This window comes from Pelecanus crispus, chromosome 7 (genome assembly GCF_030463565.1).
Source record: "Pelecanus crispus isolate bPelCri1 chromosome 7, bPelCri1.pri, whole genome shotgun sequence".
NCBI classification, from domain to species: domain Eukaryota; kingdom Metazoa; phylum Chordata; class Aves; order Pelecaniformes; family Pelecanidae; genus Pelecanus; species Pelecanus crispus.
Genome location: NC_134649.1, coordinates 23,137,560 through 23,164,985, shown reverse-complemented (window position 1 = coordinate 23,164,985; position 27,426 = coordinate 23,137,560). Strand labels below are relative to the sequence as shown.

General features: G+C 52.4%; 1 protein-coding gene across 1 annotated transcript; it reads right to left on the bottom strand.

Annotated features, from left to right (window-relative positions):
- Positions 1-10,619: 10,619 nt before the first annotated feature.
- On the bottom strand, positions 10,620-21,462 carry INSYN1 (inhibitory synaptic factor 1). The gene is made up of 2 exons (XM_075714545.1): positions 21,280-21,462; positions 10,620-11,303 (listed from the first exon to the last, which is right to left on the bottom strand). Exons 1-2 carry the CDS (start codon positions 21,460-21,462, stop codon positions 10,620-10,622), a joined length of 867 nt encoding a protein of 288 aa, XP_075570660.1.
- Between the last annotated feature and the right edge of the window lie 5,964 nt (positions 21,463-27,426).

Below are 27,426 nucleotides of genomic sequence, written 5' to 3'. Positions count from 1 at the left end.
TCAAACTGTAAAGTCACTCATTCATAGTGAATTGACATAATCAGCAGGATTCACAAACTTGCATTTGTGACACTATGCCACAGGGGTTAAACTGAGACCTGTGCTCCTCTGGGTGTCACATCTCCTGCAAGCTGTTCCAGCTGTGGAAGCCCATGCTGGGCAAGTGCTGCCAGCACCACCTCCCTTCCCTGACCCATGAGAAGCTTAATAAACAGACCATGCTTTGTGGTTATTTCTTAATTTAAGATGTGGATTTGTGACCTCCTCTGGTGCAGGCTTTAAGGAGGTAGCCATCAGCACAGGACTTCTCTCCCCTCTAAGAGCTTCAGCATCCAGGCTAGGAAATGGGGAAGAAATCTGGCTGGGTTTGGGGCTCTAAGCCCTGTTGGATCTGCTCCTATTAACACTAATCCTTCAGCCTGTGCTCAGATCCTCTTTTGAGGCCTATCTTCAGTAGGGAAGAGTTGGGCTGGGAGCTGTTGTGCTCTGGGCTGTCCTCTCCTCCTGCCAAACCCCCTTTCCAGCCCTGGGGTGGGCTGCACATCAGCTACTGCTGCTTATAACACTGTTGGCTTCCCCCTGTGACAGCCAGCGCAGCTGTAGATTTTAGTATTATAATTTAACACAGCTATTACTTCTTTAATAAATTATTAATCCCAAACTAATTTCTCCCCTACCCTGCCATTTACCAGGAAAAAAAACTGATATGAGGGCTGAGGAAGAGAAAAGCTTGGTGGGGAAACAGCTCCCAGAAATCCAGCCCCAAGCTAACGCTCCTAAAGCTGGGATTGCTGTAGGTGGATTAAGGAGCCAGGGAGGTGAACGTGTCTCATGGAGGATGATGGAGTGTTTATCTGATTAAGGGACCAGGCAGAAATTGGCTACCGGATGCTTTTAAGAGTTGGGTGGTGCCAGATGCTGCTCTGCTGTCCCGCAAAGGCACCAAGACCTCTTGCTGGAGCTGCAGTAGGTGACATTGCTGGTCCTTTTTTCTTGTCTGGTTTAACACAGCCCTGTGCAATTGCTAGATGGATGAAGAGAGAAAATGCATGGCATGTGCTGGTGATGATGCCCAACTCACCTGCTCTTCCCCACCTGTGAGCGCCATCAACCCCAGTCCCATAACTGCTGCTTCTGGACTTTATTAGCATTCTTTTCCCTTGCACACATGAGCATCTGAGTAAAAACTTAATTAGAAAGCTGTAAGATGCTGGCAGAACAATCAGTTTGTGGGAATTAATAATGTGAACAAGGATGCATTGTGGTTATTCACGTGTGTCTCCAGCTTGCTGTAAGTGCCCCGTTATATGGAGATGTTGGTGATAGGCTATAAGTGGCCTTCAAGGCAATTAATTAAAAGAAAAATAATTTACCACATAGGAGAACAATCAAGTGGTACTTACAGGAATTTCAGGGCAAAAGTGAGCTGCTTAGTATGTTCATTTGCAAATTTGCACTGTCCTGTGGAAGTGGTGTGAGTTGGGGCTTGTAGCAACTCACTTTTGCAAGCCTGCAGGGAGTCTGCGTAGATTTGGAGGTCCTGTTGTCTGTGCATTGGTGGGTGGCCTGGACACACCCCCATGGGGTTGATCTTGGGGAGACAGCAGCAGCTCTGGACCAACCTGGATGTAGGTACTTGGACAACCATGGAAGGGTGCACAAGTTTTTTGCACTGCTGTGGCATCTGAGCACAGGCTGGAGGTGACCTCCTTGGAGATGCAGCAGCAATGAGGGAAACGGAAAATTGAGGGGGAAAGAGGAAATGTTCATTTTACCCATTCCTTAATGTCTTGTTAGAGTACCTAAAGAGTTTGCTTGGCCAGACATCCTCTCTGACCATGGTTCACACTTATTCTCTGACTCAAGGGGTTGCAGTTTATTTTTAAGCAGGGTATTTGACATGGCAAGACTTGAGGTGCTTCAGTTCATCCCATGGGACTATCCCCTTCATGGCACTGCCATCTGTCCTACAGCAGAGGGGACCTTTCTTGCAAAGGATTCCTGGTCTGTAGGTAGATAGCTTAACAAAAAAAAGCAACTAAGATTTCCAAATCTGACTGAAACCTCCAGGTTGCTGCAGCCAGGGTGTCATTTCAGGTGTTTATTTTCCAGTTGGAAAGGAAGGAGCCTCCTCTGTTATCCCTGAGCTGCCTGCCTTGCAATTAAACAAAACTTGGTTTGTGGAGCCATGCAGCCGCAGGGAGGTACATCTGCCCAGCCCAAGGACTTCCTGGGTTGTTTTTTTGTTTGGTTTTTTTTCCCCCAAGCCAAGAGCCCTCTTGCCTTAAATGCTGCATGCGTATTGCTGCAGACCTGGTCATTTAAATAGGAGGCTGCAGGCACCTGTGCCATGTGGTGAAAGGGGCTCCTTTCCACCCTCAATTTAACCCTGTGAATAAGCTCCCTGATGTCCTAAGGATCCTATTTCTGCCCCAAATGTCTTCTGGATCTCACTCTGTCTTTTTGGCTGCATTTTTGACTCCAGCTGAGGGTCTTTAGCCATGCTTTCCCACTGCAGAGGTGTCCCTGCATCAGCAGCTCCTGGTGTCCTGTGAGCATGTGGGAAGCTCATTAAAAATAAATACTCTCTTGTGTTTTTAAAACTTATCTTTTTTTTTTTTTTTTTTTTTTAAAGCTAAGAGGTGTGGGGAGAAGGGGACTTGCAAGAAGGGCTTTTCCATCACTGTTGTTATGTGGGGCTGGCTCTTGCAAGGGAAAACCACCTCAGATGTGTTGTGTTTAGATGCGAACTGTCCAGGGATTTATTTCTTGTGTCCTTTTTCAGCCCTCTGCATCCAGACATTAAAGAGGACATTACATTTTGATGCCCAAATTTATGCATTAAGCATGTACAAACTGGCAGCTGAGTGTCAGGGCTAATTTCCCAACAATGTATACTATTGATGCCCTGTCTGCACATGTTCAAGGAAATTGCTACACATTTTTTTTTCTCCTTTTTCCCTTTCTGTGATGACCAGCAAAGCAGAATGTTATTCTAACCCTTGGGATGCTGGTGGTGGAGCTTTTACCAGCAGTGACTTTTGCAAAGGTGTTTCCTGAACATTTTAGCTGGTTTTTGTAAATAATATCCATTTTCCTTGTGTAGACCTGGAGAAGGAGCCGAAAAGGAAAATTTCTGGTATCTATTACAGGTATTTATTCCCATCCAAGAGACAAAAATATTTCCCCAAGGAACTCGAGTTAATTCACTTGTGTTTTTGCTGCCAGAAGAAAATGCACTGTGGTGTAAATGGAGATGTAGGAGCAAAAGCCATTTGAAAACACCGCTGGTAAATTAAAGTTTTGCTGTATTTGCCAAGATAATTTAGTGTAATTCCCTGCTAATGAATTAATGCACCACTTCTTGTTCATTATAGCTTTCCTAATTTGATTGGAGGTCTAAGTGCTAGCTAGCTTCATTACCAGCAAATATTAAGGTAATAAAGTGCATTTTGGTGGAGTCCTTCATTCCCAGTGAGCTTTGCACCCAGGTGATGTGCTGGGGAAGGGCTGGGAGGTGGAGGAAGAGGAAGGTCAGGGTTGCTACCCACCAGTGAGGCTTCATGGGAGCCCATCAGCTTCTGAGTGCGTAACATCATCTCTTGGTGGCCATGTCTAAGGGCTATGGGGTTGCTCCATCCTTAGCAGAAAACACCCCATTTCCCTGCAGCATCACAGCCTTACAGGGAGGAAAACCAAAAGCAAAAAATATGATCATTGCATTAAGTTCATCAATTGTTGGCTCATCAGTGGAGCAAGGGGAGTGGCTCCATCCCACCACAGCCCTGGCTTTGCTTTTTAATAAATAAAGCTTGCTCTTTAATAAATATATTGTAGGAAAGGTAAAGTAGAAGAAAGCAGAGCACAGGTGATGTCTGTTTCTGAAGACTGGTACCCAAGTGGCTTTGATGGTCATGCAGGGGAAAACATCACTCTGCAGCCCTTCATACTTCTTTTTTCATCTTCTTCCCCCCATAAACTTGCACCAGACACTTTGGCCAAGGCTGATGCCAGGATGGGGGAATTATGGTCCCAAGGAGCCTTCCCATCATCCTGCCTGTGTGGCCAGGGAGCTGGGAGGGACAGAACCAGCTCTGCCTCAGTCATGTTCTTCGATGCGAATGGCTCCATGCATAATTTAAGCTCTGGGTTGCTTACACTGAATAATCATCTCTGCTCCAACTAAGAGGTGATGAAGGGGGAGAGGTTTCTTTTTTCAGTCCTTTTTTGGATTGTTTTCTCCCAAAAGTGTTTCCTAAGTGCTGGATGAAGAGATTTGCCCATGCTGCATCTGGAGCCCAAGATCTGGGCATCATCCAGCATCCTAGGGGATCTTGTCCCAGAGGTGGACCATGGATGACATCCCAGGGCACTGCATAAGCCAGCTAGTGGGGAAACAATTTTTTTAAATCCATCATTCAAGGCCATAGGTGCTAGTTGTGAAAAGACACGCTTTAACATAGAACTGAAATGGGGATGTAAATACCTCCAGGTATGAGGCCCCAAACCTGGTCCTGACACCTCCAGAGACTTTGGGCACAGATTCTGATGAGCATATTGGGTCCCACCTGGCTCAGGTGGCCTTGGGGACACAGCTCCACTCCCCCTCAAGGCCAGAGTATCACTGGACCCAGTGGCAGTGCTACTTACCATGGACTGGTGCCGATGCTTTTGATTTTTCCTGGTTTTTTTTCCCCCCCTTCTAAGAGCCCCAGTGTTTTAATTATTTATTTGGAGCGTGATTAATGTTTTGTCTGACGTTGTTCTGCCAGGGGAGCCCCAGTACATTTTGGTTTAGCGAGATCTAATTAAGAAGTCCCATCAAGCATGTCATCCCTTGTCTTACAAGTACCTCCAGGGCTCCTCTGGCACAGCTGTGTTTCAGCAGGCTCAGGCAGACCTGACAGCTCTGAGGGGCCTGGGACTCTTCTGGGGGGTGGTCCCCTGCAAATGGGGGGTGCTCCGGCTAAGCACCCCTTGTCTCAGGGCCAAGGCAAGACCCAGATTGCTGCTGCCTCCAGGGTATGAAGGAAAGAAGCATTTTTGGTCTCAAGTTTGCCCTTTCTGGCTCCGTTTTGGGGGGGATGCTCTCCTCCTGAGAGTAGGCTGCGACCAGGCTGAAGCTGCCTGATCCCCGTGTCCCCACTGGGGATGAAGCACGGGGTGATGACAGCATTCACACACAGAGGTGATGTGACATGGGCCCACCATGGCATCAGCACCTGGCACAGGTCTCCAAAGGGGCAGCAAAGACAGAGGCAGCCCCTGCATGGTGCACACATATGCATGTATGCACGCATGTGTGCCCACTGCCACCCAGTGGTGGGAGAGCACCCAGCAAAATGCATTTTATAAGGCAAGATAACACAATAAATAGATAAATATACAGTACCCACTGGCGTAGCAAGGGCTGTATCCAGGTACTGGAAGGTTGAGGTCCAGGAGTGGTGGCCACTGGGAAAGCAGGTTTTGCTGGGCTGGAGTGGGTGGGGTGGGGGTAGAGCTGAGCTGAGACCATCACACCAAGCCTGGCCTCCTATAGCCTTGGGGGCATTAAATGGCCTGGGCAGCCCCACCTAGGACCCCCACCCACACCCTGCCTGTGGCCCCAGGAGCCCATTTGAGCTCAGCATGGGGTTGTCACTCTCTGCTTGAACTGTGCTGTAGGAATGATGCTTTCTAGCTATGCCCATTGACCACAAACTTATTCCCACTTTGCCTTGGACCTGCCTCATCCTCACCACCTTGCCTGATGCTCTGAGCTCCACATTGACACCAGTTTCCCCCTTATCCCACCTTTCTCTCTTGCTGAGGGTGGGGTGAAGGCTCCTGCCTGCTGTCAGGTATCTATCCCAGCTCTCCATCCCTTTCTTTCCCTCTCCTGGCAGAGCTGCAGGTTTTCTTTAGGCATCCAGCTGACACTGCTCTATCCTTGGGCTATCAGCCCCAGAGGAGGCTGGAGCCCACCATGAGCTGCTGGCTGAGCTGCTCATCCCACGAGGACGAGAAGCTACCCCTGCCGAGCAACTGGCAGCCATCCTGTGGTATGGAGGCCTCCAACAAGCTGTGAAATTACAGACTGGCAAGTGCCAGGTGCAAACAAGGATTAAGTAGCGTGCCATGGCCATGAGCACCAGTTTCAGGCCCATGTCTGGCTGGGCTCAGTTGATATGTCTCCATCCTGTGGCTGCCAGAAGGGCTCGGCTGGCAGAGCCTGGAGAGGAGCATGAGCTACTCTGGTTGGGGTTTTAATGCCAAATCGTATTGGGGTGAATCCATAACTGTGCTGAGTCACCAAGTGTCCTGATCCATGGCTTGGGGGTGTCCCTGAACCTGCTTTTCTCCTCTGACAGGGGTGCCTTGGGCTGGGGATGAGGAGGTGAAGGGATGCAGGATGCTGCAGTAACACCCCGGGGAGAGAGGGCTGGGTTTGTGCTGGGGATGGGCACAGTTTTGAGGTGCTGTGAGCAGTGTGGGTACGCTCTACTCAGTGCAGGACTTGCACGCTCCTCACCTCCTCCCCATGCAGCCTTTTCTTGCAAGGAGATAACCACTACCAGCGAGTTATCTGGCTCCGAGGCAGGAGATAAGCAGAGCTGGGGAGGATGCGACCCCCAGCTCGCTGCACTGTGAAGCAAAATCAAGCTGTGAAGGTGCAGCCAAGCTTCACCAGCCCATGGGGACCGCAGCTTTTGGGGGGATGTTTCTTTTCTCCCATGGAGCAGAGCACCCTGGCTGGAGGGGCAAGGATGAGGAGGGAAGAGCCTTGGTGGACCCCTCACAGATGGATTGAACTCCTGAAAGCTGGAAGGTGAGGCTGAAGGAGTGCTCCTTTTGCAGCTATAAAGAAGCATCATCATACAAAGTGCCAGTACATCACTTGCAGTAATTCAGCTGTGGAACAGTGAGGAACAAATAAGACAAGATGCTGTACATTAGCAGAGGCAGGAGGCATAGCCTCTCCCTTCGAAAACAAAGCATTTGTCTTCCAGCTGCAGTGAGCAACCAGCCCTGAGCAGTGCAGGGGGTCCAGCTGAAAATCCAGGGATGCTTTTACCAGCTGATGAGTTACAAGGGGGCTGGTTGTAGCCTGGTCTGAGCCAGGGCTATGTGAAACAAAGCCCATCACTGTGGGGGGAGAGGTTGCTGCAGTCCCTTGAGAGCAGATTGTAATAGATTTGAGCAAAAAAGCTGCATCTATGTACAGGGACAGCTTGGTTTTTGGCCTCCCAGGGGCAGTCAGGATGAGTGCAGTGACCAATGGGTGCAGTCTGCACTACCGTGCCCTGCAGAACTGGCCATCTCAAAGCCCGACCCCAAGCCAGAGCTATTCCTTAGGCTGGAAAATATCCTGTTATCTACTTTGATGGCTGCCTTTCATGTCAGCAAGCTCAGAAGTGAAGTCTCCAGGCAGTTGGGGGCTATTTTCAGCCCTTGCTGAAGTGAGACGTAGCGAGACAGCTTCTGGGGGAAAACTTTCCAGCTGGATTTTGCGAACCAGAAGGATTGGGTGAGCTTGGAGGAGTTTCTTCAAAACACAAACTTCAGCAGAGCCTCTTACAATTCAGGTCAACTTAAACAGGGGAGGATCAGAGCCAGAGGATTCGAATGCGAAGCTGAAATTCTGCTTTAAACCCCATCAAACCCTGGCTCTGGCCGGAGCAGCTGCCAAGCATCCTTCCTGGCCAAAAATCAGTAGAATGCATGGCAGAGGTACCCACCATTCTGGGTCACTGGCCAGTCTGTGTCCTCATTTTATTTGCTGATGGTTTCTTTATTGCTTCTTGGAGGAAACACAAGCCCTTTGCCCCTTCCTTTGCTGTCTTTAGCAACTCTGTGGTTGCTGTTTCGGGTGCTCCTGAACGGGTTTTGGGAGCCAGAGAGATGTTGGGGATGGAGGACAGGGACATTGCCTGGATGCTGTGGGGGAAAGGCTCATTAATTTGTTAAAATATAATGTCGAGAGAAAGAAAAGTTGTTTTTCCAGTCCAGCTCTGGCTGCATTCCCCATTGCCCTCCCCATGGCCATGGGCTAACCCCGAACAGCTGGATCTTGTCCCTGCAAGAGCAAAGTCCATTAATTCCTTATTAATAACTAGGTTGGTGGTGCCATTAATATCATTAATAACTTTGTTACTGGTGTAACAAAGCCATTTTTACTAGTTTGAATGGTTTCTTCATATTTGTGTTAATAATCATTCTCATCCTCTTGAATTTTACCCTAAAAAAGCCCAAACCCAGCAGGTTTTCCTGCTAAATAATAGTAGCAAAACCCCTCTGGGTGTGCAGAGGAGCAGCAAGGACATGGCCCGTGGTTCTCCGTATATCAGCGATGGCTTTTATTATCCCTTACCCTGAGCAAATGGGAGCAAAGGAATTGTCCCTGTCTCTGTTTACCGCTGTTTTATGGAGGTTTTCCATCTGTGGGCCTGAAAGGTTAATACAGCGCTTACCGCTGCCATCGCTTGGATTTATTGGAGAGCATGAAATAAAGCTTGCACTGCTGTAAATTCATTCTTAATAGAAACGTGGGGGAAGAAGCTATTACCCTTGTCTGTATGGCCTCAGATGCAGAAATTGGCTTTAAATCCCTGGCCCCAAGGTGAGAGGCTTTGCCCTGAGCTGTGCAGGAACCTGAGCTTTGCGTCCCCACATCATGCCTCAGTTTCCCCTCTGGCTGCTTTTGCAGCTCATTCTGGGGCTGCAGGTGATGTGGGTGCCCCCAGATCTGGACCAGCTGAAAAGCGTCTCCTCGTGCAGCTCTGGCTCCTCTGAATTTTTTCCTCGTCCTCTTCCTGGCATTGTTCGGGAGGAGTTATTAAAGAACAAAGATACATCTATTAATCATGCTTTTACAATGGGGCCAGGCTATAAAAAGCTCATAAAAATAAATAAGTAACCCGTTGTTGACACGTGGAGTAATAGAAGGAGTAGAGAGGAGTTGCCCCATTCTACATCTCCCCGTGCCAGTGCTGGGTGAGCCTGGCTGTCCCCTCTCCAGGATGTGGGATGGGGACATCCCATCCCTCGGTGGCCCTATTTGTGAAAAACAAGGGGTTAAGGCTCCCCTTGGTGTCCCAGCCCTAGGGGTAGGGGGCAATGTGGAGGAAGATGATGCATCAGCATTATCAGCACCATCTTCCCCCCATGGTCCCCTCGGTGGGGCTCTTCCCTCTCCTGGCTTTGTCTGGGGCTGGGACGTCCTGGTGGGGACCTAGACAGATGCTCCCTGGATTGGAGGCACTGAACCTTCCCAGGCACTGCACATGGTGGGAACATATGCAGATCCCAATGTGATGTCATGTCCCTTGGGTCCTAAAAACTAAAAAAAAAAAAAAAAAAAAAGTAATTCAACATAATTTGGGTGAAAGGCTTTTCTCCTGCTATGATTTGGCTTGAATTCAGAGTGTTTTGATCAACACCACTTCCTCTTTGATGGGCGTTTTGCATGAGCATCCCTCACCTGCAGTAGCAATGCTGGGTGGCAGTGAGGGTCCCAGCTCCGGGGTGACACATGGGGTGGCACTGGCAAAAGGCTTGAAATGGAGCATCTCTGATCTGGATTAAAAATAAGGAGTCAAGGCAGTGGTTCTTTGCTGTCAGGCTTGGAAAAAACAACATCATGTCAGGGATGCCTGAGGGCTGGCAATGCAAATGCATCTCTGCGGGAGGAAGAGCCAATGGGGAGGACATGGGGTGTTTGTTTCCAGGACTAGGTGCCACACCGACCCATTTGGATGCTGAAGGCTTCAGCAAAACCTGGAAGCCAAAAAAAAATCCAAGGGTGGATTTGGAGGCCCAAATTCCTTCATCTTTTAGAGCAAACCCATCTTTTTTCCCCCCCAAATCAGGGCTGCAGCTTTTGAAATGCAAAACCAGAAGCAGGTACCTAAAGGAAAGCTGGAGACATTTTGCACATCAGTTTAAGATGGTTGCAAGACTTCAAGGTTGCTAATATTTCCCCTGGACCTGGTGTAAAGGGTGGAAATTGGGGGGGGAGGGGGGTGTCCCCACCCTGAATCCTTGGCACTGGTGTGCTTTTGTTCTCTACAAGCCTCTCTCCATCCCTCTAAACCTCTTGGGCCATGTGCCAGCCGGGGAGGTGACAGCTCCAGTGACATCCCTGCTCTGCTCAGACATTGGATACAACAAAGCAGATCACACTGGCTCTTCTTAAGCCAAATAGGAATAAAATGTCCCAGGGATGAACATTGACCCCCTCCCAGCCAAGACACCCCCCCAGCATCCCCACGTCCCCAACCATCCCCTGGTCACGACCTCAGATGTGCTGGCTCTCCCCTCTATATAGGCTTCCCTCTCTTGGCACATATATACATATAATATATATATGTTATTGTTATTATTTCTCCATGATGGATGGTTTATTGATCTGAAGCTTCTGTCCACAAAAAAACAGTTTAAAATTCCCTGAGCCTCAAGAATGATGGGTAGGTAGTTGGGACATTTGTCTTCTTTGCCACCTTTTTATGTTGATTTTATTATTAGTATTGATTTATTTAAATATATATTTTTATATATATATATATTTTTCTGTCCCTCCCCAGGAATCCTCCCATCCACCCACCCTCCCTCCCCAAATCCGTGTGGCGGAGCCAGCATCAGTTTTTATTTTTAATTTTCTGTTTGGCCGGGATATAAGGCAGCACCGTCTGGGTGCTTTTATCGGCTACGGTCTGCGTGCTGCTGTTCCTTGTCAGCCGCCGTGCCGGGGGTCCACCACCACTGGTGGAAGGATGCTTCGAGGGTATCCCCGCCAGCACCTTACGGCCGGGCTCCTCAGGGCCATCATCCCCTGGGGACACTCTGCTGTCACCGTCCCGGTCGTCATCGCAGCACAGAGCGTGGTAAAGCACCTTGTCGCTGAATCGGACCCGTTCCCGCGTGCCGGCCGGCCGGTGATGCGGGATCTTGTGGCTGGCTGTTGCACCAAAGGCTTCCTCACTGGATGAATCTGGGGTCCCACCGCCCCGGGGACCATTGGTGATGGGGATCCCCCCATTCATCAGCCGGTAATCGGGCTGGCGAGCCAGCGGGGGCTGTGGCTGCGGCCGGGGGGGCTCGGGACCATCGCCCGGGTCGGAGGGGGTGGAGGCATCCAGGAAGGAGCAGAATTCCCAGCTGTCGGAGAGGATGTCAGAGACGGCGAAATCGAGGGGTCCCAGCTCAAAAATGCCTCCGCCCTTCTCACTGCTGGAGGTGCTGCTGGCTGTTGCAGTTGTCCAGTCGTCTGGCTCCAGCTCGAACTCGAAGTCGGATGTCAGTCGGTCAATCTGGCTCACCACCTGTGGACAGATGAATAGATGGATGGGCAGAGAGGTGTGCCGGACAGGACCCTCCTGTTTTTGCTCCGTAACAACACCGCATTCCTAAATATCTGCCATTTCCCCACAGTATCATCAGTGTGATGAGTTGTGAGGTCTCAGCCCAGGTGGAGCCGGTCCAGGAGCCCCTCGGCAGGGACCGAAGCCCACCTGGCAGCACAGCACCTATGGGCCCCAAGCAGGCTGTGAAGACTTGGGTGCCCCTGGGTGCTCACTGTGGCAGGGTGGGCCCTTTCCAGGGTGGCCCTGCGATCTTCCTTGTCCCCCAGGACCCTGAATGCCACCCCAAATCCCTGCACAAGTGGTGTCCCTTGGTCCTTTGCACCCATCTGTGGGGAGCCACCAGCAACTGCCACCTCCTCTCCCTGGAAAAGGTGGCTGTGCAGGTGGGGAAACTGAGGCAAGGGGTGGAAAATGTCCCAAGGCTGTGTGATAAAATGCAGAGTAGCACAGGAAGGTCGGGGGCTGTGGGGACAGCATTGTCACCCCCCACCCTGGCTGGGATGTTGACGGACTCAGTACCCAATCCTCTATCCCTTAGAAGGTGCTGGGTATATCAAGACCCGTGGTGGCTTGGGGATGGGGTTGTGGGCCCTCCACGCTGCAGGGGATGAACCTCACATGGGGCATGAATAAAACAAGCCCTTAAAAAATTAAAAATAATAGATGTAATGTCCTAGCTGAGGTTCAAGCCACAGGCATGGCTAGAAGGGAAAGGAAGGGAGGAAGGACTCTTCCTATGGCTCCCATGGACTGTGGTCTCCATCTAATGACCTTGCCAAGGTTTTGGATGCAAAAGAGGCTCATCACCCACTTTCAAGTCTTTAATCCCATCCAGCTCAAGGGCTGCCCAGCACCAAACACAGAACTAATCCTGCCCAGGGTACCCCAATCCTACCTGAGCACCGGCTGCTGTGGCATCCAGCTGGAGCCATTGCTGGGTCTCTGGGAGCATCATGGTGTTTCTTGGCTGGTGTTTCTGCATGTATATATGTGTGTGTGTGGGGGTGTGGCTTTATTTTGTGTGGGAGGCACAGCACAATGTGAAAATTCAACTCAGCAGCAGTTTGAAGTGCATATTTTTGGCAGGGTTGCCAAACTGGCTCGCCTCCCCCTGCTCTCCCGAGGGAGCTGGCAGAGGGCCTGGCCGGTCCCAGTGTTGCCAAGCAGGAGGTGGGCAGCGGCAGACAAGCGGGGGAGCTGGGGGGAACACCTCAATATCCCTTGTATCTCTTTGTGCACCCAGTTGATGCATTTCGTGCTCCCCCTCTCCTCAGCATGGGTATCTGCAGGCATCGGTGCCCCCTGGCACCCTGGGGCTGTGTCCCTCCCACTGCTCCCTGGCCCCCCATCCCACACATGGAGCATTTGGGAGCAAAAAATCCCCTGTGCTTAGCTTTTTCCAGGTGGTTTCTCCATGCATTTTTTTTTTAATGGTTATTCTTCATTATTGCCTTTCTCTCCCCATCTTTTTCCTTCCTTCTTTTTCCTTCCGCTGCCTTTCCACACCTCCTTTCCTGGTGGAAATCACCCACAAGTTTCCCAAAGTAACAGAGGGAAAACAAATCAACATGCAATATCTTGCCGAACATTTTGTTTTCTTCTCATCATGCCACCGAAAAGCCCTGCCTTATCTCTGCCAGCCCCATGGTTCATCAATGTGTGTTGGATCTCCTCATCCATCAATCATGGCTCTGTAACTTTTATGCTGCTGTTATCCCATAACTCCATTTTTTTGAGCACTTTTGCTGGGGAAGACTGAGTCCTTGGGCTCAGACACCCCATCCCATCCTTGTGTTGGGTGACCAAGGATGGGTACCCCAAAGCTGCTGTCGTGGTGCCAGGTTGCCCTTGGTCTCTGCATCTCTTTGCTAGATGCCAGCATGCAGAGGTTTGGGTCAACATGATAAATCACTAGAAATGCACCATAAAACATGGCTCAGCAGGGCAGGCTCCTTGCAAAGCCCTTGCAGTGGATGAGGAGGCGTGGGCAGAGTTAAGGGTAATTTAATATGTCTGGGCATCTGAAACAAGGAGCCCAAGGGGATGATTATGCTGCCAGCAGCTGAAGTGGCTCTGTTACACTCTTCTGACCTAATTTTAATAAAATTCCCATATTTGAGCTCCAAATTTCAGTTGTTTGATAAACCTGCCCATGCAGCTCTCCTGCTCTGCCAAGCTCCTGAGGAGATGTCACTGAGCATAGGGGACCCTAACACCCCATTTTCTTGTTGGGGGAATCCAGCCTTAGGCATGCAGCACCTGTTTTAAATCAGTTGCAGGTCCCTGTGGGATATGTCCAGTATCTGTCTGCAGCGAGGACCATTTCTCAGGCCACGAAACACTGCATGACAACCTGGATGAGCATCTCTGGAGGACAAAATAGTGTCACCTCCATGGGGGCACAACCCCAGTGGGCACAGGAGTCAGATATGTTTTGGGTGAGGGTGATGGGGCTTGATGTGTGTGTTTGCTGCCTGCTGCAAACATGGAGCAAAGCAAGTGGGGAGACTGGGGAATGGGGAGACCCCTTCTGAGGTGGGACCTGCTGGTGTCACCAGAAAAACGCAGGTTGAAGGGCTGGGGGTTGCTGCCCAGGAGTGGGTTGGATGTGATGGCAGTAAAAGATGCCGAAAAACATCTTTTCAGGGAAAAAAGGGTGCAGTGGAGCCTGGATAAGGTTTGGGTTGGACATGCAGAGGAGTGGTCCTACCATCAGACCTGACCACAAGGTGATGGGCACTAATACACCTTAACGGGGGATCAGCCCCACCAGGGACCTCCACCCTACCCTGCCCATGACCCAGGAGCCCATATAAGCTCAGCCTAGGGCTAGAAGTCTCCTCCTGAGCTGTGCTGCATGAGGACCTGTCCCCAGCCCTGTGTGTGGTTTCTCTCCTGGATGGACCTCTCAAAGGTACATTGAAGCCCACCCCTGGTCCTGCCTTGGGGATGAGCTTTGGACCTACATCATGGCACTGTCACCTCGAGGGACTCTGGGTCCCCAAAGCAGGGTAGTACTGGGGACAGTGAGCTGAGCGCTTCTCATCCCAGGCAGCAGAAGACAAGGGGCTTTACCTAAGTGCCTCACCCATGACCTCTGACTTATTTTTTCTGCCTCCTTGCACATGCAAGACCTCCAGAGAGGACTGGCAGGGACCCATCCATCCTTCAAGCTTTGGCTTTGAAGGGTATTGGGGTCAAGCTGGGAGCATCCGGGAGCATCCACAAGAACATCTTGAAGTTAGAAAAGGCAATTGCTTCTGTTCCCAATGCACCATGAGATTTCTCCCCCCCACCTTTTTTCCCCTTTCCCCCCACTTTTTTTCTCTTTTCTTTGGGGGACAAAGGGTGAAACTTGAGGAAAAAAACCGATGTGACCTCTTCTTTCTTGGTGACAAGAAAGAATTAGGAAAAAGGGCAGGGAAAGAGCTGTTCCTGGGGAACACCTGGCTATTATTATTTTTTAATAAGGCAGCAAATGATTGTGAAACCCTCAGCTAAAATGAGATCACCTGTGTTTTCACAAAGACTTGGTGATTACAATGCCTGGTTCAGGGCAAGCATCTCCCTGGGCTTCTAGCTGGGTCCCTGTGACACAGGTCCTGGCTCCTCCTCATCCTCATTAAAGGGACCTGCTGTGATTTGGGCTGGGTGGGTGCCAGGGGGAGTCACATCCCCATCTCAGTCCTTGTCCCTATCCCAGTCCTCACCACGGCACACAGGGATTAGCGTCATGTCAGCAGTGGCTCATTCGGGGCTATTTTTAGGAGTGCTTTCTATTTTAAATGGGGGGGTGGGGTGGCAGGGGGGTGTTAAATACCTATATGACACTTGGTACCTGCTGAGGATTTAAATGTAAAGTAGGATTTGGTCTTTTCTCCCTTCTTTTCTCCTTCCTGAGGCAGGTTGTCAAAGATTTTTAGCTAAGGCCATCACTGCTGGCAGAGGCAGCCAGGGTGAAAGTGATGGGGAGGGAGGGATGGATGGATGGACCAGACCTGGGATTGCATGGCTTGGGGTGACACCCTGTTGATGCTCTCATCCCCCAGTGAATTGGAGTGGCCCTGTCCCCTTACAAGCAGGTGAGGAGGGTTGTGGTATCCTCAGCATGTGCTGGTGGTGCCATGGAGGTGACCGAGAGAGGATGTGTCCCCATGCTTCCTTGCCTTTAGGTTTCACCTTGCTGTAAAGAGCCACCTTTCTGGTGACAGCAGAGCATCCCTGGTCAAACCAGGGGTACCCAGCAGCAGGAAAATAGGGAGCAAAAATAATTCCCCTTGACCTCATGTGTGGTGTCATCAAGGGGCCTCATCCTGCTGTGCCTGAGTGCCCTGAAAGCAGGTGTTGGGTGGCCAAGGGATGCTCAGCTCTTGCCCAAAGAGACAAGCTTTGAGCAGCTGCAGGATGCACTGGGGTGGAGGTATGGGGGGCAGGCACTGGAGGCAGAGGGGCGGGCCCACATCCCTGTGGTACCCTGTAAAGATAGGCACTGAGCAAGGATGTGCAAGCTGTGGCACCAATCAGTTCACTCCCATCCCAAAAAACAGCTCCCACCATTCAGCCCAACTGGGAGTGCTGGGTGCTCCCCTCACCCCACGTATGGTCCCCACACCTATAGACATTTCTGGCAGCCAGGATCTTTCCAGATAAAAGCTTGGGTGCCCCAGATCAGGTGTTTACCTCCCTAGCTGAGGCAGATGTTGAACATCTGGAGCATTGTTGCTTTGTAAAGGGACTTTTGGTTATCGGCTGCAAATCAAGCATGGAGGTTCCTGGCTTGGTTGCTCCAGCTTCCACATTTTGGCCATGTTGTTTCCTATCGAGAAGCTAAACCTCCTGGAAGTGTGGAAACATGCTGGAGAGATGAGGGACGAGGTGGGAGAACAAGAGGGAACTTCAAAGGCTTTGTGGCCCGTAATTGGTAATGTATATATTCCTGAGGCTGGGGAAGGAGCTGGAAGATGCTGGGATCAAAGTGCTGCAATCTAATGGCCCCTTCATCCTGGCACGGCCTTTGAAGTGGATGGGCAAAGCAGATGGGTGCTTGGGGTGGGTATCGCTGGGCAAAAGCGGGGTGTCTTTTCCTTGAGTTGTGTGTGTCCCCTCAGCTGCTCTCTGGTGAGATGCAACTGTTTTCCCAACCCAGAGCAAAGCATCTCATCCCCAGCTGGGCTGGGAGAGGAGTAGGGATTTTTCAGCATCCTCCCCCAGACCCCATGCTCCCTTGGCTGCCAGCTTCATCCCCATCCCCAGCACCCTGCTGCGCACCTCCAGCAGCACATTTTGGGGTCCAAAGCATCTTCCTATGCTATGCAGCTGCTTTCCCAGGCTGGATCTGACCCACCTGGCCCTGCACTCTGCTTTGTTGCCAGCTGGCACACAGAGGGGATGTGTAATGGGGTTGCATGGCCCATGCAAAAAATCCCCAACCCTATTCCTGAAGTATCCCAGAGGCATTTGACACCATCGCCTTGAACATCAATTCCTCCCTCCACAGGTGAAAAGAGCCACCTTAAGGCCTCCAGCAGAGCCCCCATGACCCCACAGCCAAAATCCCAGAGCAGGGACCTTCCTGCATCTCCCAAACTACTTCCTGGTGCAGGCAAGGTGAGTAAATATTTAATAAGGAATAAATGATTAATTGGAGCTTGCAAGGAGAAGCTGGGTTACAGGGGCCTCTCTTTCCCTGAGCTGATGCTTATAAATGAGTGTGCCACAGATCTTGGGATCATTTGCTAGATCATCAGTCACTAAATAGTTCAAAATCATCATGCAGATCTCTAAAACATGTTATTATTAGAATAATAAGCTGCCTTCTCGCCGTGAACTTTCCCAAGCGTTCCCAGATAATCACCTATTGATTACAACGTTATTAAGGTATTTATTATCATAAGGTTGAAGGGAGGATTTTCCTCCTGCCAAAGGCTTGGAAGAGACCACTCAGTGCTGCTTCCCTGCATGGTGGGACCCCACTGCTCCCATGTCAAGGGGTGGTAGGACCTTTTTTGCGGGGATTTGCACATAGGAAGAATTGCACAGATATTTGTTTTTATTTCCCACCTCTGAATGTACTCCACGGATGGTTTCCAACCCCAGCACTAATCAAAGGGATCCCCCAAGCCTGGGAAGGAGCTCAGCCTATCATTGGAGATGGCTGGGACCTCCTGGGTTATCTTGTCCCCCATAGCATCATCCTTATTCCTGTGGGAGGGCAGGCAGTGTGGCAAGCACTCGGCGGAAGCACCTTCCCTGCCTGCCTCCTGCCTGATTTCTACTTCCAGTGTGTGATTTCAATCAAAGATTTTAATAATCATTTTCCCCGCACATAATACAGCCCTGTCTTGGAGTGCTGGGGAATAATTATATACACAAAAGGGAAAGAGGGAGGGAGGGAGAGTGGGAGAGGAGAACTAGTAAAACATCATCCTCAATTGAACGGACATCTGGAATGACAGCCTTCAGGTGGGAACTGCTCCTAGGAGCTGAGGATGGTGCCTGAACTGGGGTCTGGTCCCACATTGCATGCCCATGGATGGGCCAGTGGAGCAGGCCTACCCTGGGGTCCCCTGCTGAAGCCTCCCCCTGGAGCATTCTGCAATCCTGGCTGAGTCCAGGGCTCAAAATCTCTGCTGAAGCAGGGATGACCTGGGACAAAAGCCTTATGTGAGCCAGAGCTGGCTGCACCTGTAGCTGGCGGGTGGTTTTGGAGCAGGAATCATCCCTGGGTGAAAGCCCTTGTGCCCACACAGGGGTTTCGGGTGTTATTTTTGTCAAGGTATTTATGACCTATCTGCTTCTTCCAGACCTGCAAAGTCCTGGTACCCAGCTCCTCTTGCAAGGAGAACCTGGAAGGAGCAGGTCCAGCATCAACCAGTGGAGGTTTTCTGGCTCTGCAGGTGCCTCTGGTGCAGCAGGATTGGGTCCACCACTGCCCTCACTGAGCACATCCAGCCCTGTGCCCCAACCTGCCGGCAAAGCCCTGAGCAGAGGAGATAGCTGCAGGGATGGGTGTTCCCAAAGCCTCCATGGCATCTCCACTGGAGAATACACCAATATCACGAATGCCAGGGCCCTGTGGGCACTAATGGGCTTTGATGATCCTGAGCAGCCCCTCCTGGGACCCCCACCCATGAGCACACTTAGGCTTGGGGCCATCAGTCCCTGCCTGGGGCTGCAGGGCTGCCTGTCCCCAGCCTTGTCTCCATGTCCTGGCCCTCACCTCCAGCTGAGGAAGAGCATCACTATGTGCAAGGTAGACAACCACAAGGGTTTACTTTTTTTACTACTTCTCTTTCACCAGTATCCTAGAGCTCACAGCTTGCCAGCCTGGTGTCTACCACATATTTTTCTGGGTGGGCTTGAAAGAGATTTCCACGTAATGTGCTCCCATCGAGCTTGCTCTGAACAATCCAGAAGACAAGGGACTGAATTTCCGAAGCCTCTAATGCCCAACAAGTGCTTGGTTTGGGGAAAACCAGGCTTCTGTTTCTTTGGAGTTGCTGGAGCCCGATTTAGCCTGGTTGGACCTGTGTGTTTTAGCTCTGGTGCTTGATCTTGTACTGAGTTTTATGCTGTTTTGTACAAATTCAACTAATTGCTGAGAAGTTATATGGGTGTGTTGTGCTGCGAAGTTATATGGGTGTGTTGTAGGAGTTATTGAGAAAGGTTGATACTTAGGACCCACCTTGTGGTGGAGATCTCGTGGCTGGCTCTATGCTGACCTGGCCATGTTGTCCCATGATGTGAGGGGCTATTCCAGGGCAGCTATGGGACACAGCCTGGGAGGTCACTGGTGCCTAGGGATGTGCCAGCTCCATGGAAAAATTATCTCCAGGGCCCAGCACTTCCCAGCATCCTCTGGAGAAGCCATCTCATGGGTCATGGACACCTCCCTGGCACAAGAACAGGGTCTCCCTGGTGTGAGGGGCAGAGGATGGGTGTCCTCTGGCCGCCCTCTGCTCCTCAAAGCACAGGGACCTGCTGCACCCAGCTCAGCTCTTCTACCCTCTGATGTTATTCCTCCTCCTTTGAGCCTGCTTCCCAAAATGTGTCCCTAGGGAATGATGACAGCCCTTTACCCCTCCCCTGTGTCCTCAGGCCACCTTCTCTTCTCCGAGACATGCTGGTGCAACCTGACTTGGGCAGCCTACCAAGGATGCTGCAGGGATTCTCAAGGTCCTTCTGGCCCCAAGAGCTGGATGGAGACCTTGTGCATCCACCTGTAGCTTGGTGGGAAGCACAGCCTGGCCTCAGCTGTGAACGATCAGAGATTTGCCCTGTCATGGTCCTCCTTATCCCTCCGCATCCTTGGCAGGAGGGATGCTCTTATGATTGTGGTGGTCCCACCCAGCCTTAAATCCATGGGCTCAGTAAAAGGGACCAATTGCCATCACCCTAATTTTAAAGGCCTTTGAGCTCCTGGAGGAGCATGAAGTGAGCTTGGGCTAAATGGAAAACAGCCCTGCCTCCTGATTATACTATTAGGACTATTTTTAATCCATCAGAGATTTGTTGAAGGGGTTTTGGGCTCCCCTGTTGGCGTTGTGGGAATGAGGAGGCCTTTTTGTTTTGGGTGGCTGGGTTTGCTTTCTGCTGCAAGAAGGACTGGCAAAGCCATGAGAGAAAGGGAAATCTCTAGGGATGCCACGGCCAAGTCGAGCCCTCATGGGGACCCAGTGGGGTGGCATGGTGGGATGTGGCATCCCCCTGACACTGGCTTTCCTGGCAGGACAGCCTCCCTAAAATCTCCCAAACAGCAGAGCCATCCCAAAGGAGGACATTGCATCCCAGGGGATGCTTCAGGCTGGAAGATATCATCTCCTTGGCCATGACTGTGCCGAGAATGATGTTGGTCCACCTGTATCAGTGTTCTCTCAGTGGCACTCAAATGTCACCAACCCATGCAGGGCTGCTGCATGGTGGCCCCATGGCAAAACCTCTACCAATTTCTGCCTTTCCTGGGGGAGAGGAGGTTTTGCACAGTGCTGGATATAACCCAATGCTTGGCTCAGGCCACAGAGAGGATGTGAAAACCCACCTGCCCTATTGCAAAAGCAAGCTGCCACGCTGTGCTCAGGTCTACTGTGCACTTTCCATCCACTGCTTCCCGCATCACCTGCAGAGATGTCCTAAATTACCAGCCCCGTCCAGGTCCCCTTACTTTGGAGATGTGTGACCCAAACACTTGAGCCACAGAAATATTAAATTCCCCACCAAACCAACTCTGCCATGGCTCTGCACTGGGAGGAAACTCCAACCACACTTTAACTGTGAATATATATATATATATATTTTTTTTTTTTTTTTTTTTTTTCAGGAGCAATGGACCCTGACAGCCAGGCTATGGGACAGCTAGTCGCTTTGGCCCCCTGCCCACCCGGTGGACTCCCCCCTCATTGCACCCAGGGCTAATGCCTTATTTTTGGTGCTCTCTGCAATGCCAGAGGGACCCACCATCCCCTCTCCATCCACCTCCCTGGTTTGAAAAAGGCCTGGAAAACACCCTCTAGGCCCCCCCCGCCCTTAGGCAGAGCAGAGCTGACTGTGGCATGGTGCCAACGGCACCGGCTCCCCCAGCCCCAGTGTGTGACCCCATGGTGCTTCTCCCACCACCAGCACCTGCAGGGCCAGTGTCTCAGCTGGGCCCCCTGACCCCAAGCATACCCCAGTGTCAAGGTCAAGAGCAATTTTGCAAACTGAGCCTATTTTTTTCTCTCCCCTCTTTTTGAAAATCCTATTGCACATCAGCTGGGCTGCACCACCCCAGGTCCCTCCTGGGGCTGATGGGTTGTGGGTGCTGAGCTGGCTCTGTTTGCCCCAGCCCAGACCCGGAGGCAGGGGATAGGCAGGGGCATGGGGACAGGGCACCCCTATTTGGGGCCAGCAGCTACCCCAACCTGTACAGGGATGCGATGACACCCCAGGGTTTTCCTACCTCCCGGAGCTCCTTGGCCACCTCCTTGAGCTCCTGTAAGATGCCTTCCAGTTGCCCGATCACCATTTTCATCCGACTCCGGATCCTTTCCCTTTCGCAATTACTCTTGCTGCTGCTACAATTGCTGCTGCTGCTGCTGGGGTGGTCACTGGGCTGCCTGTCCTGGCAGGTCTGGGAGTCCATCCTTCCTTACCGGCCTCGGATCCTGGCCCCAACGGCTCTGTCCATCCTGCTCCCCCCTAGCCGGGTGGCCTGGCGTCCGCGCAGCCCCTCTCGGCCGGGGAGCTTTCAACATCTTAACGTTCCCCTGCCTCCAAGAAAGTCCCAGCCACACGCTCGCCTCCCTGCGAGGTCGGGAGGCTCCAGTTCGGAGCTGGGAGCAGGGTTGGGATGCACCATGCGGAGTCAGGAATGCTGCAGAGGGGGCTCAGCCGGTGGCTGTGGGGAGATGTGGGGTGGCCATGGAGCGAGTGGAAGAGGCAAGTGCTGCCTGGTCAGGCAAACAGGAGCGGGAGGAGGAAGAGAAAGGGTCCTTTGGATGTCCCAGGAAGCTAAAATCCAGCGGCTCACGCCTTGCCTGCTCCCTGATGCCAGGGAGGGAGACGTGGGGCTGGGTGTTCCCAGGGAGTGATGCTGCTCCCCACGTTGGTCCCTTGCTCTGGGGTGGCCAGCTCCAATGCTGGGTGATGGTGTGGGGGGTCTCCCAGCTGGGTGCAGGCGTCCTGGGGAGCTCAGGGTCCCTTCCTGCAAGGAGAGACAGACAGACAGACAACATGAGGAAGCCATCCCTTCCAGAGCTAGAAAGCTGGCGGGAGGCCCTGCCCACTCATGCCTTGCCTTGATCTCAGCCCCAGCACGAGGACAAGCCCCTAGGTATCCCCACAGTGACCCCCCCCCAATTAAGGGGCGGGGGGAGGATGGAGCCTGGCACTGTCCCTGGCACCCCCCTTTTGCCCGCCCCCCCCCAGTTTGAGATCTGGAAACTGGGCACGGCAGGGTCTTGCTGAGCCAGATGGATGGATAGACAGACAGACAGACAGACAGACAGCCGTGCAGCTCAGGAACTTACCGTCGCGATCCAGACCCCTCCTTGGCTCCAGCCCAAGCTCTTCCTTGTCCTTTCTTCTTTTTTTCCTTCTCCTTTTCTTACTTCCTCCCCCCGCTCCTCCTCCTCTTCCTCCTCCCTCAGGGCTTTCGCGTGGCACAAGAGGCGTCCGGGGGCCACTTTCCTTCGGTCGCTGTTGGAAGGGGTGAGACGTTACCAAAGGTGACAGCCTGCCGCGTGGGGGGAGGGGGGGTAGGACGACACGACACGTCCCTGGGGACCCCTCCGCTTTGAGGGGGGGGTCAGGCAGCCTCCTCCCTCCCGTGGGGGCCATCCCACGGCCATCCTCCTCCCGGATTCAAGCCCCAACCCCATCTCGGCTGAGGAACGGGGGAAAATCCACCTTGCCCCCATATGCCCCCCCTTCCCTCGCGGGGAGGAAGCAGCACGGGCGGAGGCGGATTGGGGTGGAGGGGCGCATCCCCCCAGCCCGGGGGTGCGCGCAGGGAAGGAGGGGGTCCCGGCATGCTCGCGTCTCCATCCCCGGTACCCGCAGCCTCCATCCCCGCTGCTCGCATCCTTCATTCCTGGCACCCGCATCCTCCGGGGCACCGGGGTTGGAGGATGCCAGTACCCGCATCTTCCATCTCCGATACCCGCATCCTCCATCCCCGCTGCCCGCATCCCCCCCCCCGCTCCCCCCCTGCCTCCCCGGTGCCCCTGCTGACCGCACCCCCGCACGCCCCCCCCGGTACCGGGGACCGACCGGAGGCAGCGGTGCCAGCTCAGGGCCGGCCACCCCCTGGGCGCCGGGCGGGCGGAGCGGGGCGGGCGGCGCCCGGCGCCCCGGGCAGAGCCATGGGGCGGGCGGAGCGGCGGTGGGCGCCCGGCCCCGGCCGCAGCCTCCCCGCTCCCCGCGGCTCCCGGTTCGGCTCGCCCCGGCGGCTGCTGTGTCAGAGAAAGGGGCCGAGCCTCCGCCGGGCGGGGGGGGGCTTAAAGGGGCCGGGAGCCCCTTTGCAAGGTGCGGAGCAGGGGGAGGGCAAGCGCCCAGGGAAACTGAGGCAGCGCTGGGGGGGTCTTTTGCGGGGGGGGGGGGGGGCGGCGTGCCTCAGTTTCCCCACTCGGTTCCCCCCCTCTAAATAATAGCCTCATTAAGGCTGGCCCCTTCTGAATGCAAAATGCAACACCCCCCCCATCCCCCCCTTCCGGCCCTGTGGGTCATATTCAGGGCTAATTTCTGCAGGATCTGTAAAAAAACACCAGCACGCCAGGATGCAGGAGCATCATCCTAGCAAATGTCCCTGCTGCAGGACTTGCCTGGGCAGGAGGAAAATAACAGCCACGGGTTTGCGTGTGCATGTGTGTGTGGGTCTGGTCTTGGGGGGACCTTAACAAGGGGAAGGAATCAACCCAAAGCAGGGATCCAGCCTGGGAAAATCCAGCCAGCAATGGGAGCAAAGAGAGTTGCTTGTCCTAGAACTCAACTGCGACGATAGGTGGCAATCCCAGGTCTGCAAGAGGCAAGGCGGCATGTGTGTGTGCATGTTATTTATTGCCTCCTACCGGGTATGTTCAAAAGTGCTGAACACACTTTTTGGCATGGACCCAAACTGACTCATCCTTTAGTGAGCAGCTTGTTGTGAGACGATGCTTTGGGGGCTCTTCCAGTTCCCACAGGATATTCAGGTCAGGGTCCAGCAGTGGATCCCCAGGATGGCAGGAGTGCTGGGGTGCGTGGCAGATGCTGGTGAGCAATCCCTTGGTGCACAGTCTTGCTGTAATATTTTCCAGGGTAACCACATGGCTGGTGGGAATTTTTCAGCAGGAACCTCCTCCATGCAATAATTTGCACCTAAAGCTCAGCTGGGGACAATGCGGCCACCCGGGTCCCCGACAACCACAACACTTTCTCCTCTGCTCCCAGGCTCTGATTTCCTCTAATACCAGGTTAACGTCAGCTCACACTCTGCCTCTGCTGTTAACCAGGCAGAGCCGAAAATCAGCGGGGATATTAGGATAGTAATTTAGGGAAAGACTGGAGGTGGTAAAATTGAGGTGGAAGGTGCTGCTCCTGGGAAATCCACCTTGGACCAGTGATGCAGGACAGGGTGAGGTCTCACCTCTGAATGCACACAGCGGATCTGGCGAACGTGATAAAAGATATTGAATGACATTGGCCAGAGGAAGACCTAAATAAACTGCAGTGGGGGATAAAATGAGCGTCTGAGACGTGGGCTGGGGAGGAAACGCTGCTCCATCTATGACTTGCTCTTTCCCTTTCCCATAGGCATCTGCTTGTCACCTCCATGATGGGTACCAGCAGCCCAAGGATTTTTGGTCCAAGCCAGGTTGATAAAAGATGCTTGACAATACCCATGACCAGCACTGGACAGTGGGACCCTGAGTGTCGGTGCTGCCCAAAAACCTGCCTTGGAAAGTCTTGGAAAACCTAAGGCAGCAGAAATATCCCTGCAGGGATGTCCAAAGCCTCCAGTGTGAGGTTGGAGGCCAGAGCTATGTTTCCTACCACCTTCTGAAACCCTCTGGGTGGTGTCTTCAGGATGTGAAATGAGGAGGAGCCAGCAAGCTCTTCCCCTAGGATGGGAACAGAAAGGCTGTGGTGTGTGCTCAGTCTTCACAAGACATCCGAGAAGCCAAGCCTGCAGCATGCCCCACTCTTTGCTCCTGCTTTTCTTTGCTCCAAAGCCCAGGATGGACACCCTGGGCTGGTCCCATGCTGAGGAGCACCCCTGGCCCCAAGTGCCCCCAGCACTGGGTGGCAAAGTAGCAGCTGTGGGGAGGGATGTCTGTCCATCCTGCCTCGCTCCTGCTGTGAAAGGCGCTGTGTTTCCAGCTGCTGTTGCACAGAGCAGCCCAGCTGCTGGTGGATTCATCATTTGTGGAGGAAAAATAGAAAGGGTGGGTTTGGTTTTTTTTTTTTTATTTATTTTCTGCTTTTATTTGCTGCTTTGCAAAGCCTGAATCTGAATCCCTCCCTGTGAAGAACTTGGTGAAGGACACAGCTTTCAGCAGGAGCCTTCCCAAGGATGCTGCTTCTCACCTGTGCATCACAGCCCAGATTCGGGGGGTCATGGACCACCCTACTCTCAGCACCTCACATCCCTTGTGACTGATTCATGCCCCCCATCTTCCTGCCAGATCCTCTCCTACCCCATCCCACCTTTCTTGGGGTCTCCCAGAGAAGCTCGGGGGGGGAATCCCCAAATGCTGCCCAGCTTTGGTACCCCACTGATGAAGGGTTGGGGTTTCCCCATGGGGGGGACACTGCCAGAGTGTGATGGAGAGAGAGGAGTGATTTTATTCCCACCTCCCTAATCTCTCTCCTTCCTTCATTCTGCAATCTTTATTTATGCCTTTCATTAGATCTGATTTACCAGGGATTTTCCCATTCCAGCAGGAAAACTGCTGGGAGGGGATTTCTCTGCAAAGCTTTTGAGCTCGTAGGCATTTTATTTTCCAGGGTCGTGCCAGGCTGGTTCCTGCAGGGTGGCTCTCAGCTCAGCAAGGCTTAGCAGGGGACCCCAATGGCAGGGGGTCCCCTCTGTCCCCCCCAAAATCTCCTGTCATGGCCCCAGGATGGAGCTGGTCCCCATTGTCATGCTGCTGGCAGGTGCCCTTTGCTGCCGAGCGCGCTGATGTATCGCTTCCCCGCCGTGACTCACTGGCACAGATGTAATTTCTAATTAAATAGCGATTCTTTTCAGAGCCATTTATTTCTGTTTCTTTTGTATTTTGATTGGAGTGTCAGTCAGTTTTTCACCAGTTTGTCAATTCCTCTTTCCCTAAAGATTAGCTAGGAGAGATGTGAGAATACAGAAATATGTGTTAGCAGCGCTGAGCCCAGGAGCGCCTTGGGTCCCAGCCACCCGGGGAAAACCTCCGGAGTATATAGTAAGAAAGTGAGAAGGAGAAAGAAAATAATGCCTTAAGAATGCTTTGTTTCAAGCAATATTTCAAAATCTGTTTTTTTCCCCCATTTCCATCACCCTTCCCTGGCCTGTAGACCTGTGAGTTCCATCCTGCCACGTTCCTGTGGCAGAAGATGGTGTCTTCTCCTGGGAGAAATCCTACGGGATGCTCATGGTGAAACAGCCTTCTCCTGGATCGACTTTGTCCTTGGACCATTTGAAACCTGGGACATTGAAATTCATCTCTGAGATGCTCCAAAATGTGCTCCTTGACGCTCAGCACATGGTTTGGGGGAGAAGGAGGGTCCCCTGCCTGCTGGGGTCTTGGCTTCCAGGGGCAAGGGCTGGGGTGAAATCAAAATCCTTGCTCTCGGTGATAATTAGGGATTTTTTGGTGAGATGGTCCACGATGGGTTCTTTCTGGTGGCTTGAGTCCATTGCTCACCAGGAGAGCCTAGCAGCTCCAGTGTTGCCTGCTCTGCCTGGCGTTGGTGTCGTGGTCGGCATCCTCAACACCACGCTCCAGCTCCAAGCCACCTCATGGAGGGTCCAAATCCCCACATTCCAAGTGTCCACTCATCCCAGCGGCAGAGCATCCCTAAGTCTCAAATCATAGCCTGGCCATGGTAGGGATGAGAAATCAAATCTGCTGCTGTTTTTGAGCACTGATGGTTTCGCTCAGCCAATGTGTTCAGGCCAGGTGTTGCAGCCGAGTGATTTCAGGTTGACTTGTTGCTTTTAAGTGGCTAAAAAACCCCCAACCTATTAAAATGGAGTGGCAACATGGGTGTGACCTGTAAAACCATCCACTTTGTTGGGAATGGGATATGGGAAAATTCATGACTGCTTTCCAAACACGCTTTCAAAATGGGAAACTGCTCCTACCCTGAGAAAAAGGTTATATTTTAATGAATTTGTGTATCCTGATGGAAAACGTGTATCCCATCATGTGGGACTGTTGGCCTGTGTTATACTGACTTGTCCAGCTCTTGTATCAAGCACTGGAGCAAATCACCACCCCAGGTGATAGCCCAGATAAACCCAAACATGCTCAACCTTCCCTCCCCAGGGCCTTTAGCACAGATATATCCCACCCGGGGAGGGTGGGACCATTGGTATAAAAGGATTCAAGGAGCCTCAGCATCCCCCTAAAGGGTCTCAGAGCAAGGAGGT

Coding starts and splice junctions, on each gene's coding strand:
- INSYN1 (XM_075714545.1), bottom strand. CDS start 21,462: ATGGACTCCCAGACCTGCCAGGACAGGCAGCCCAGTGACCACCCCAGC. Junction 11,304..21,279: donor TGGCCAAGGAGCTCCGGGAG/GTAGGAAAACCC, acceptor ATCTGTCCACAG/GTGGTGAGCCAGATTGACCG.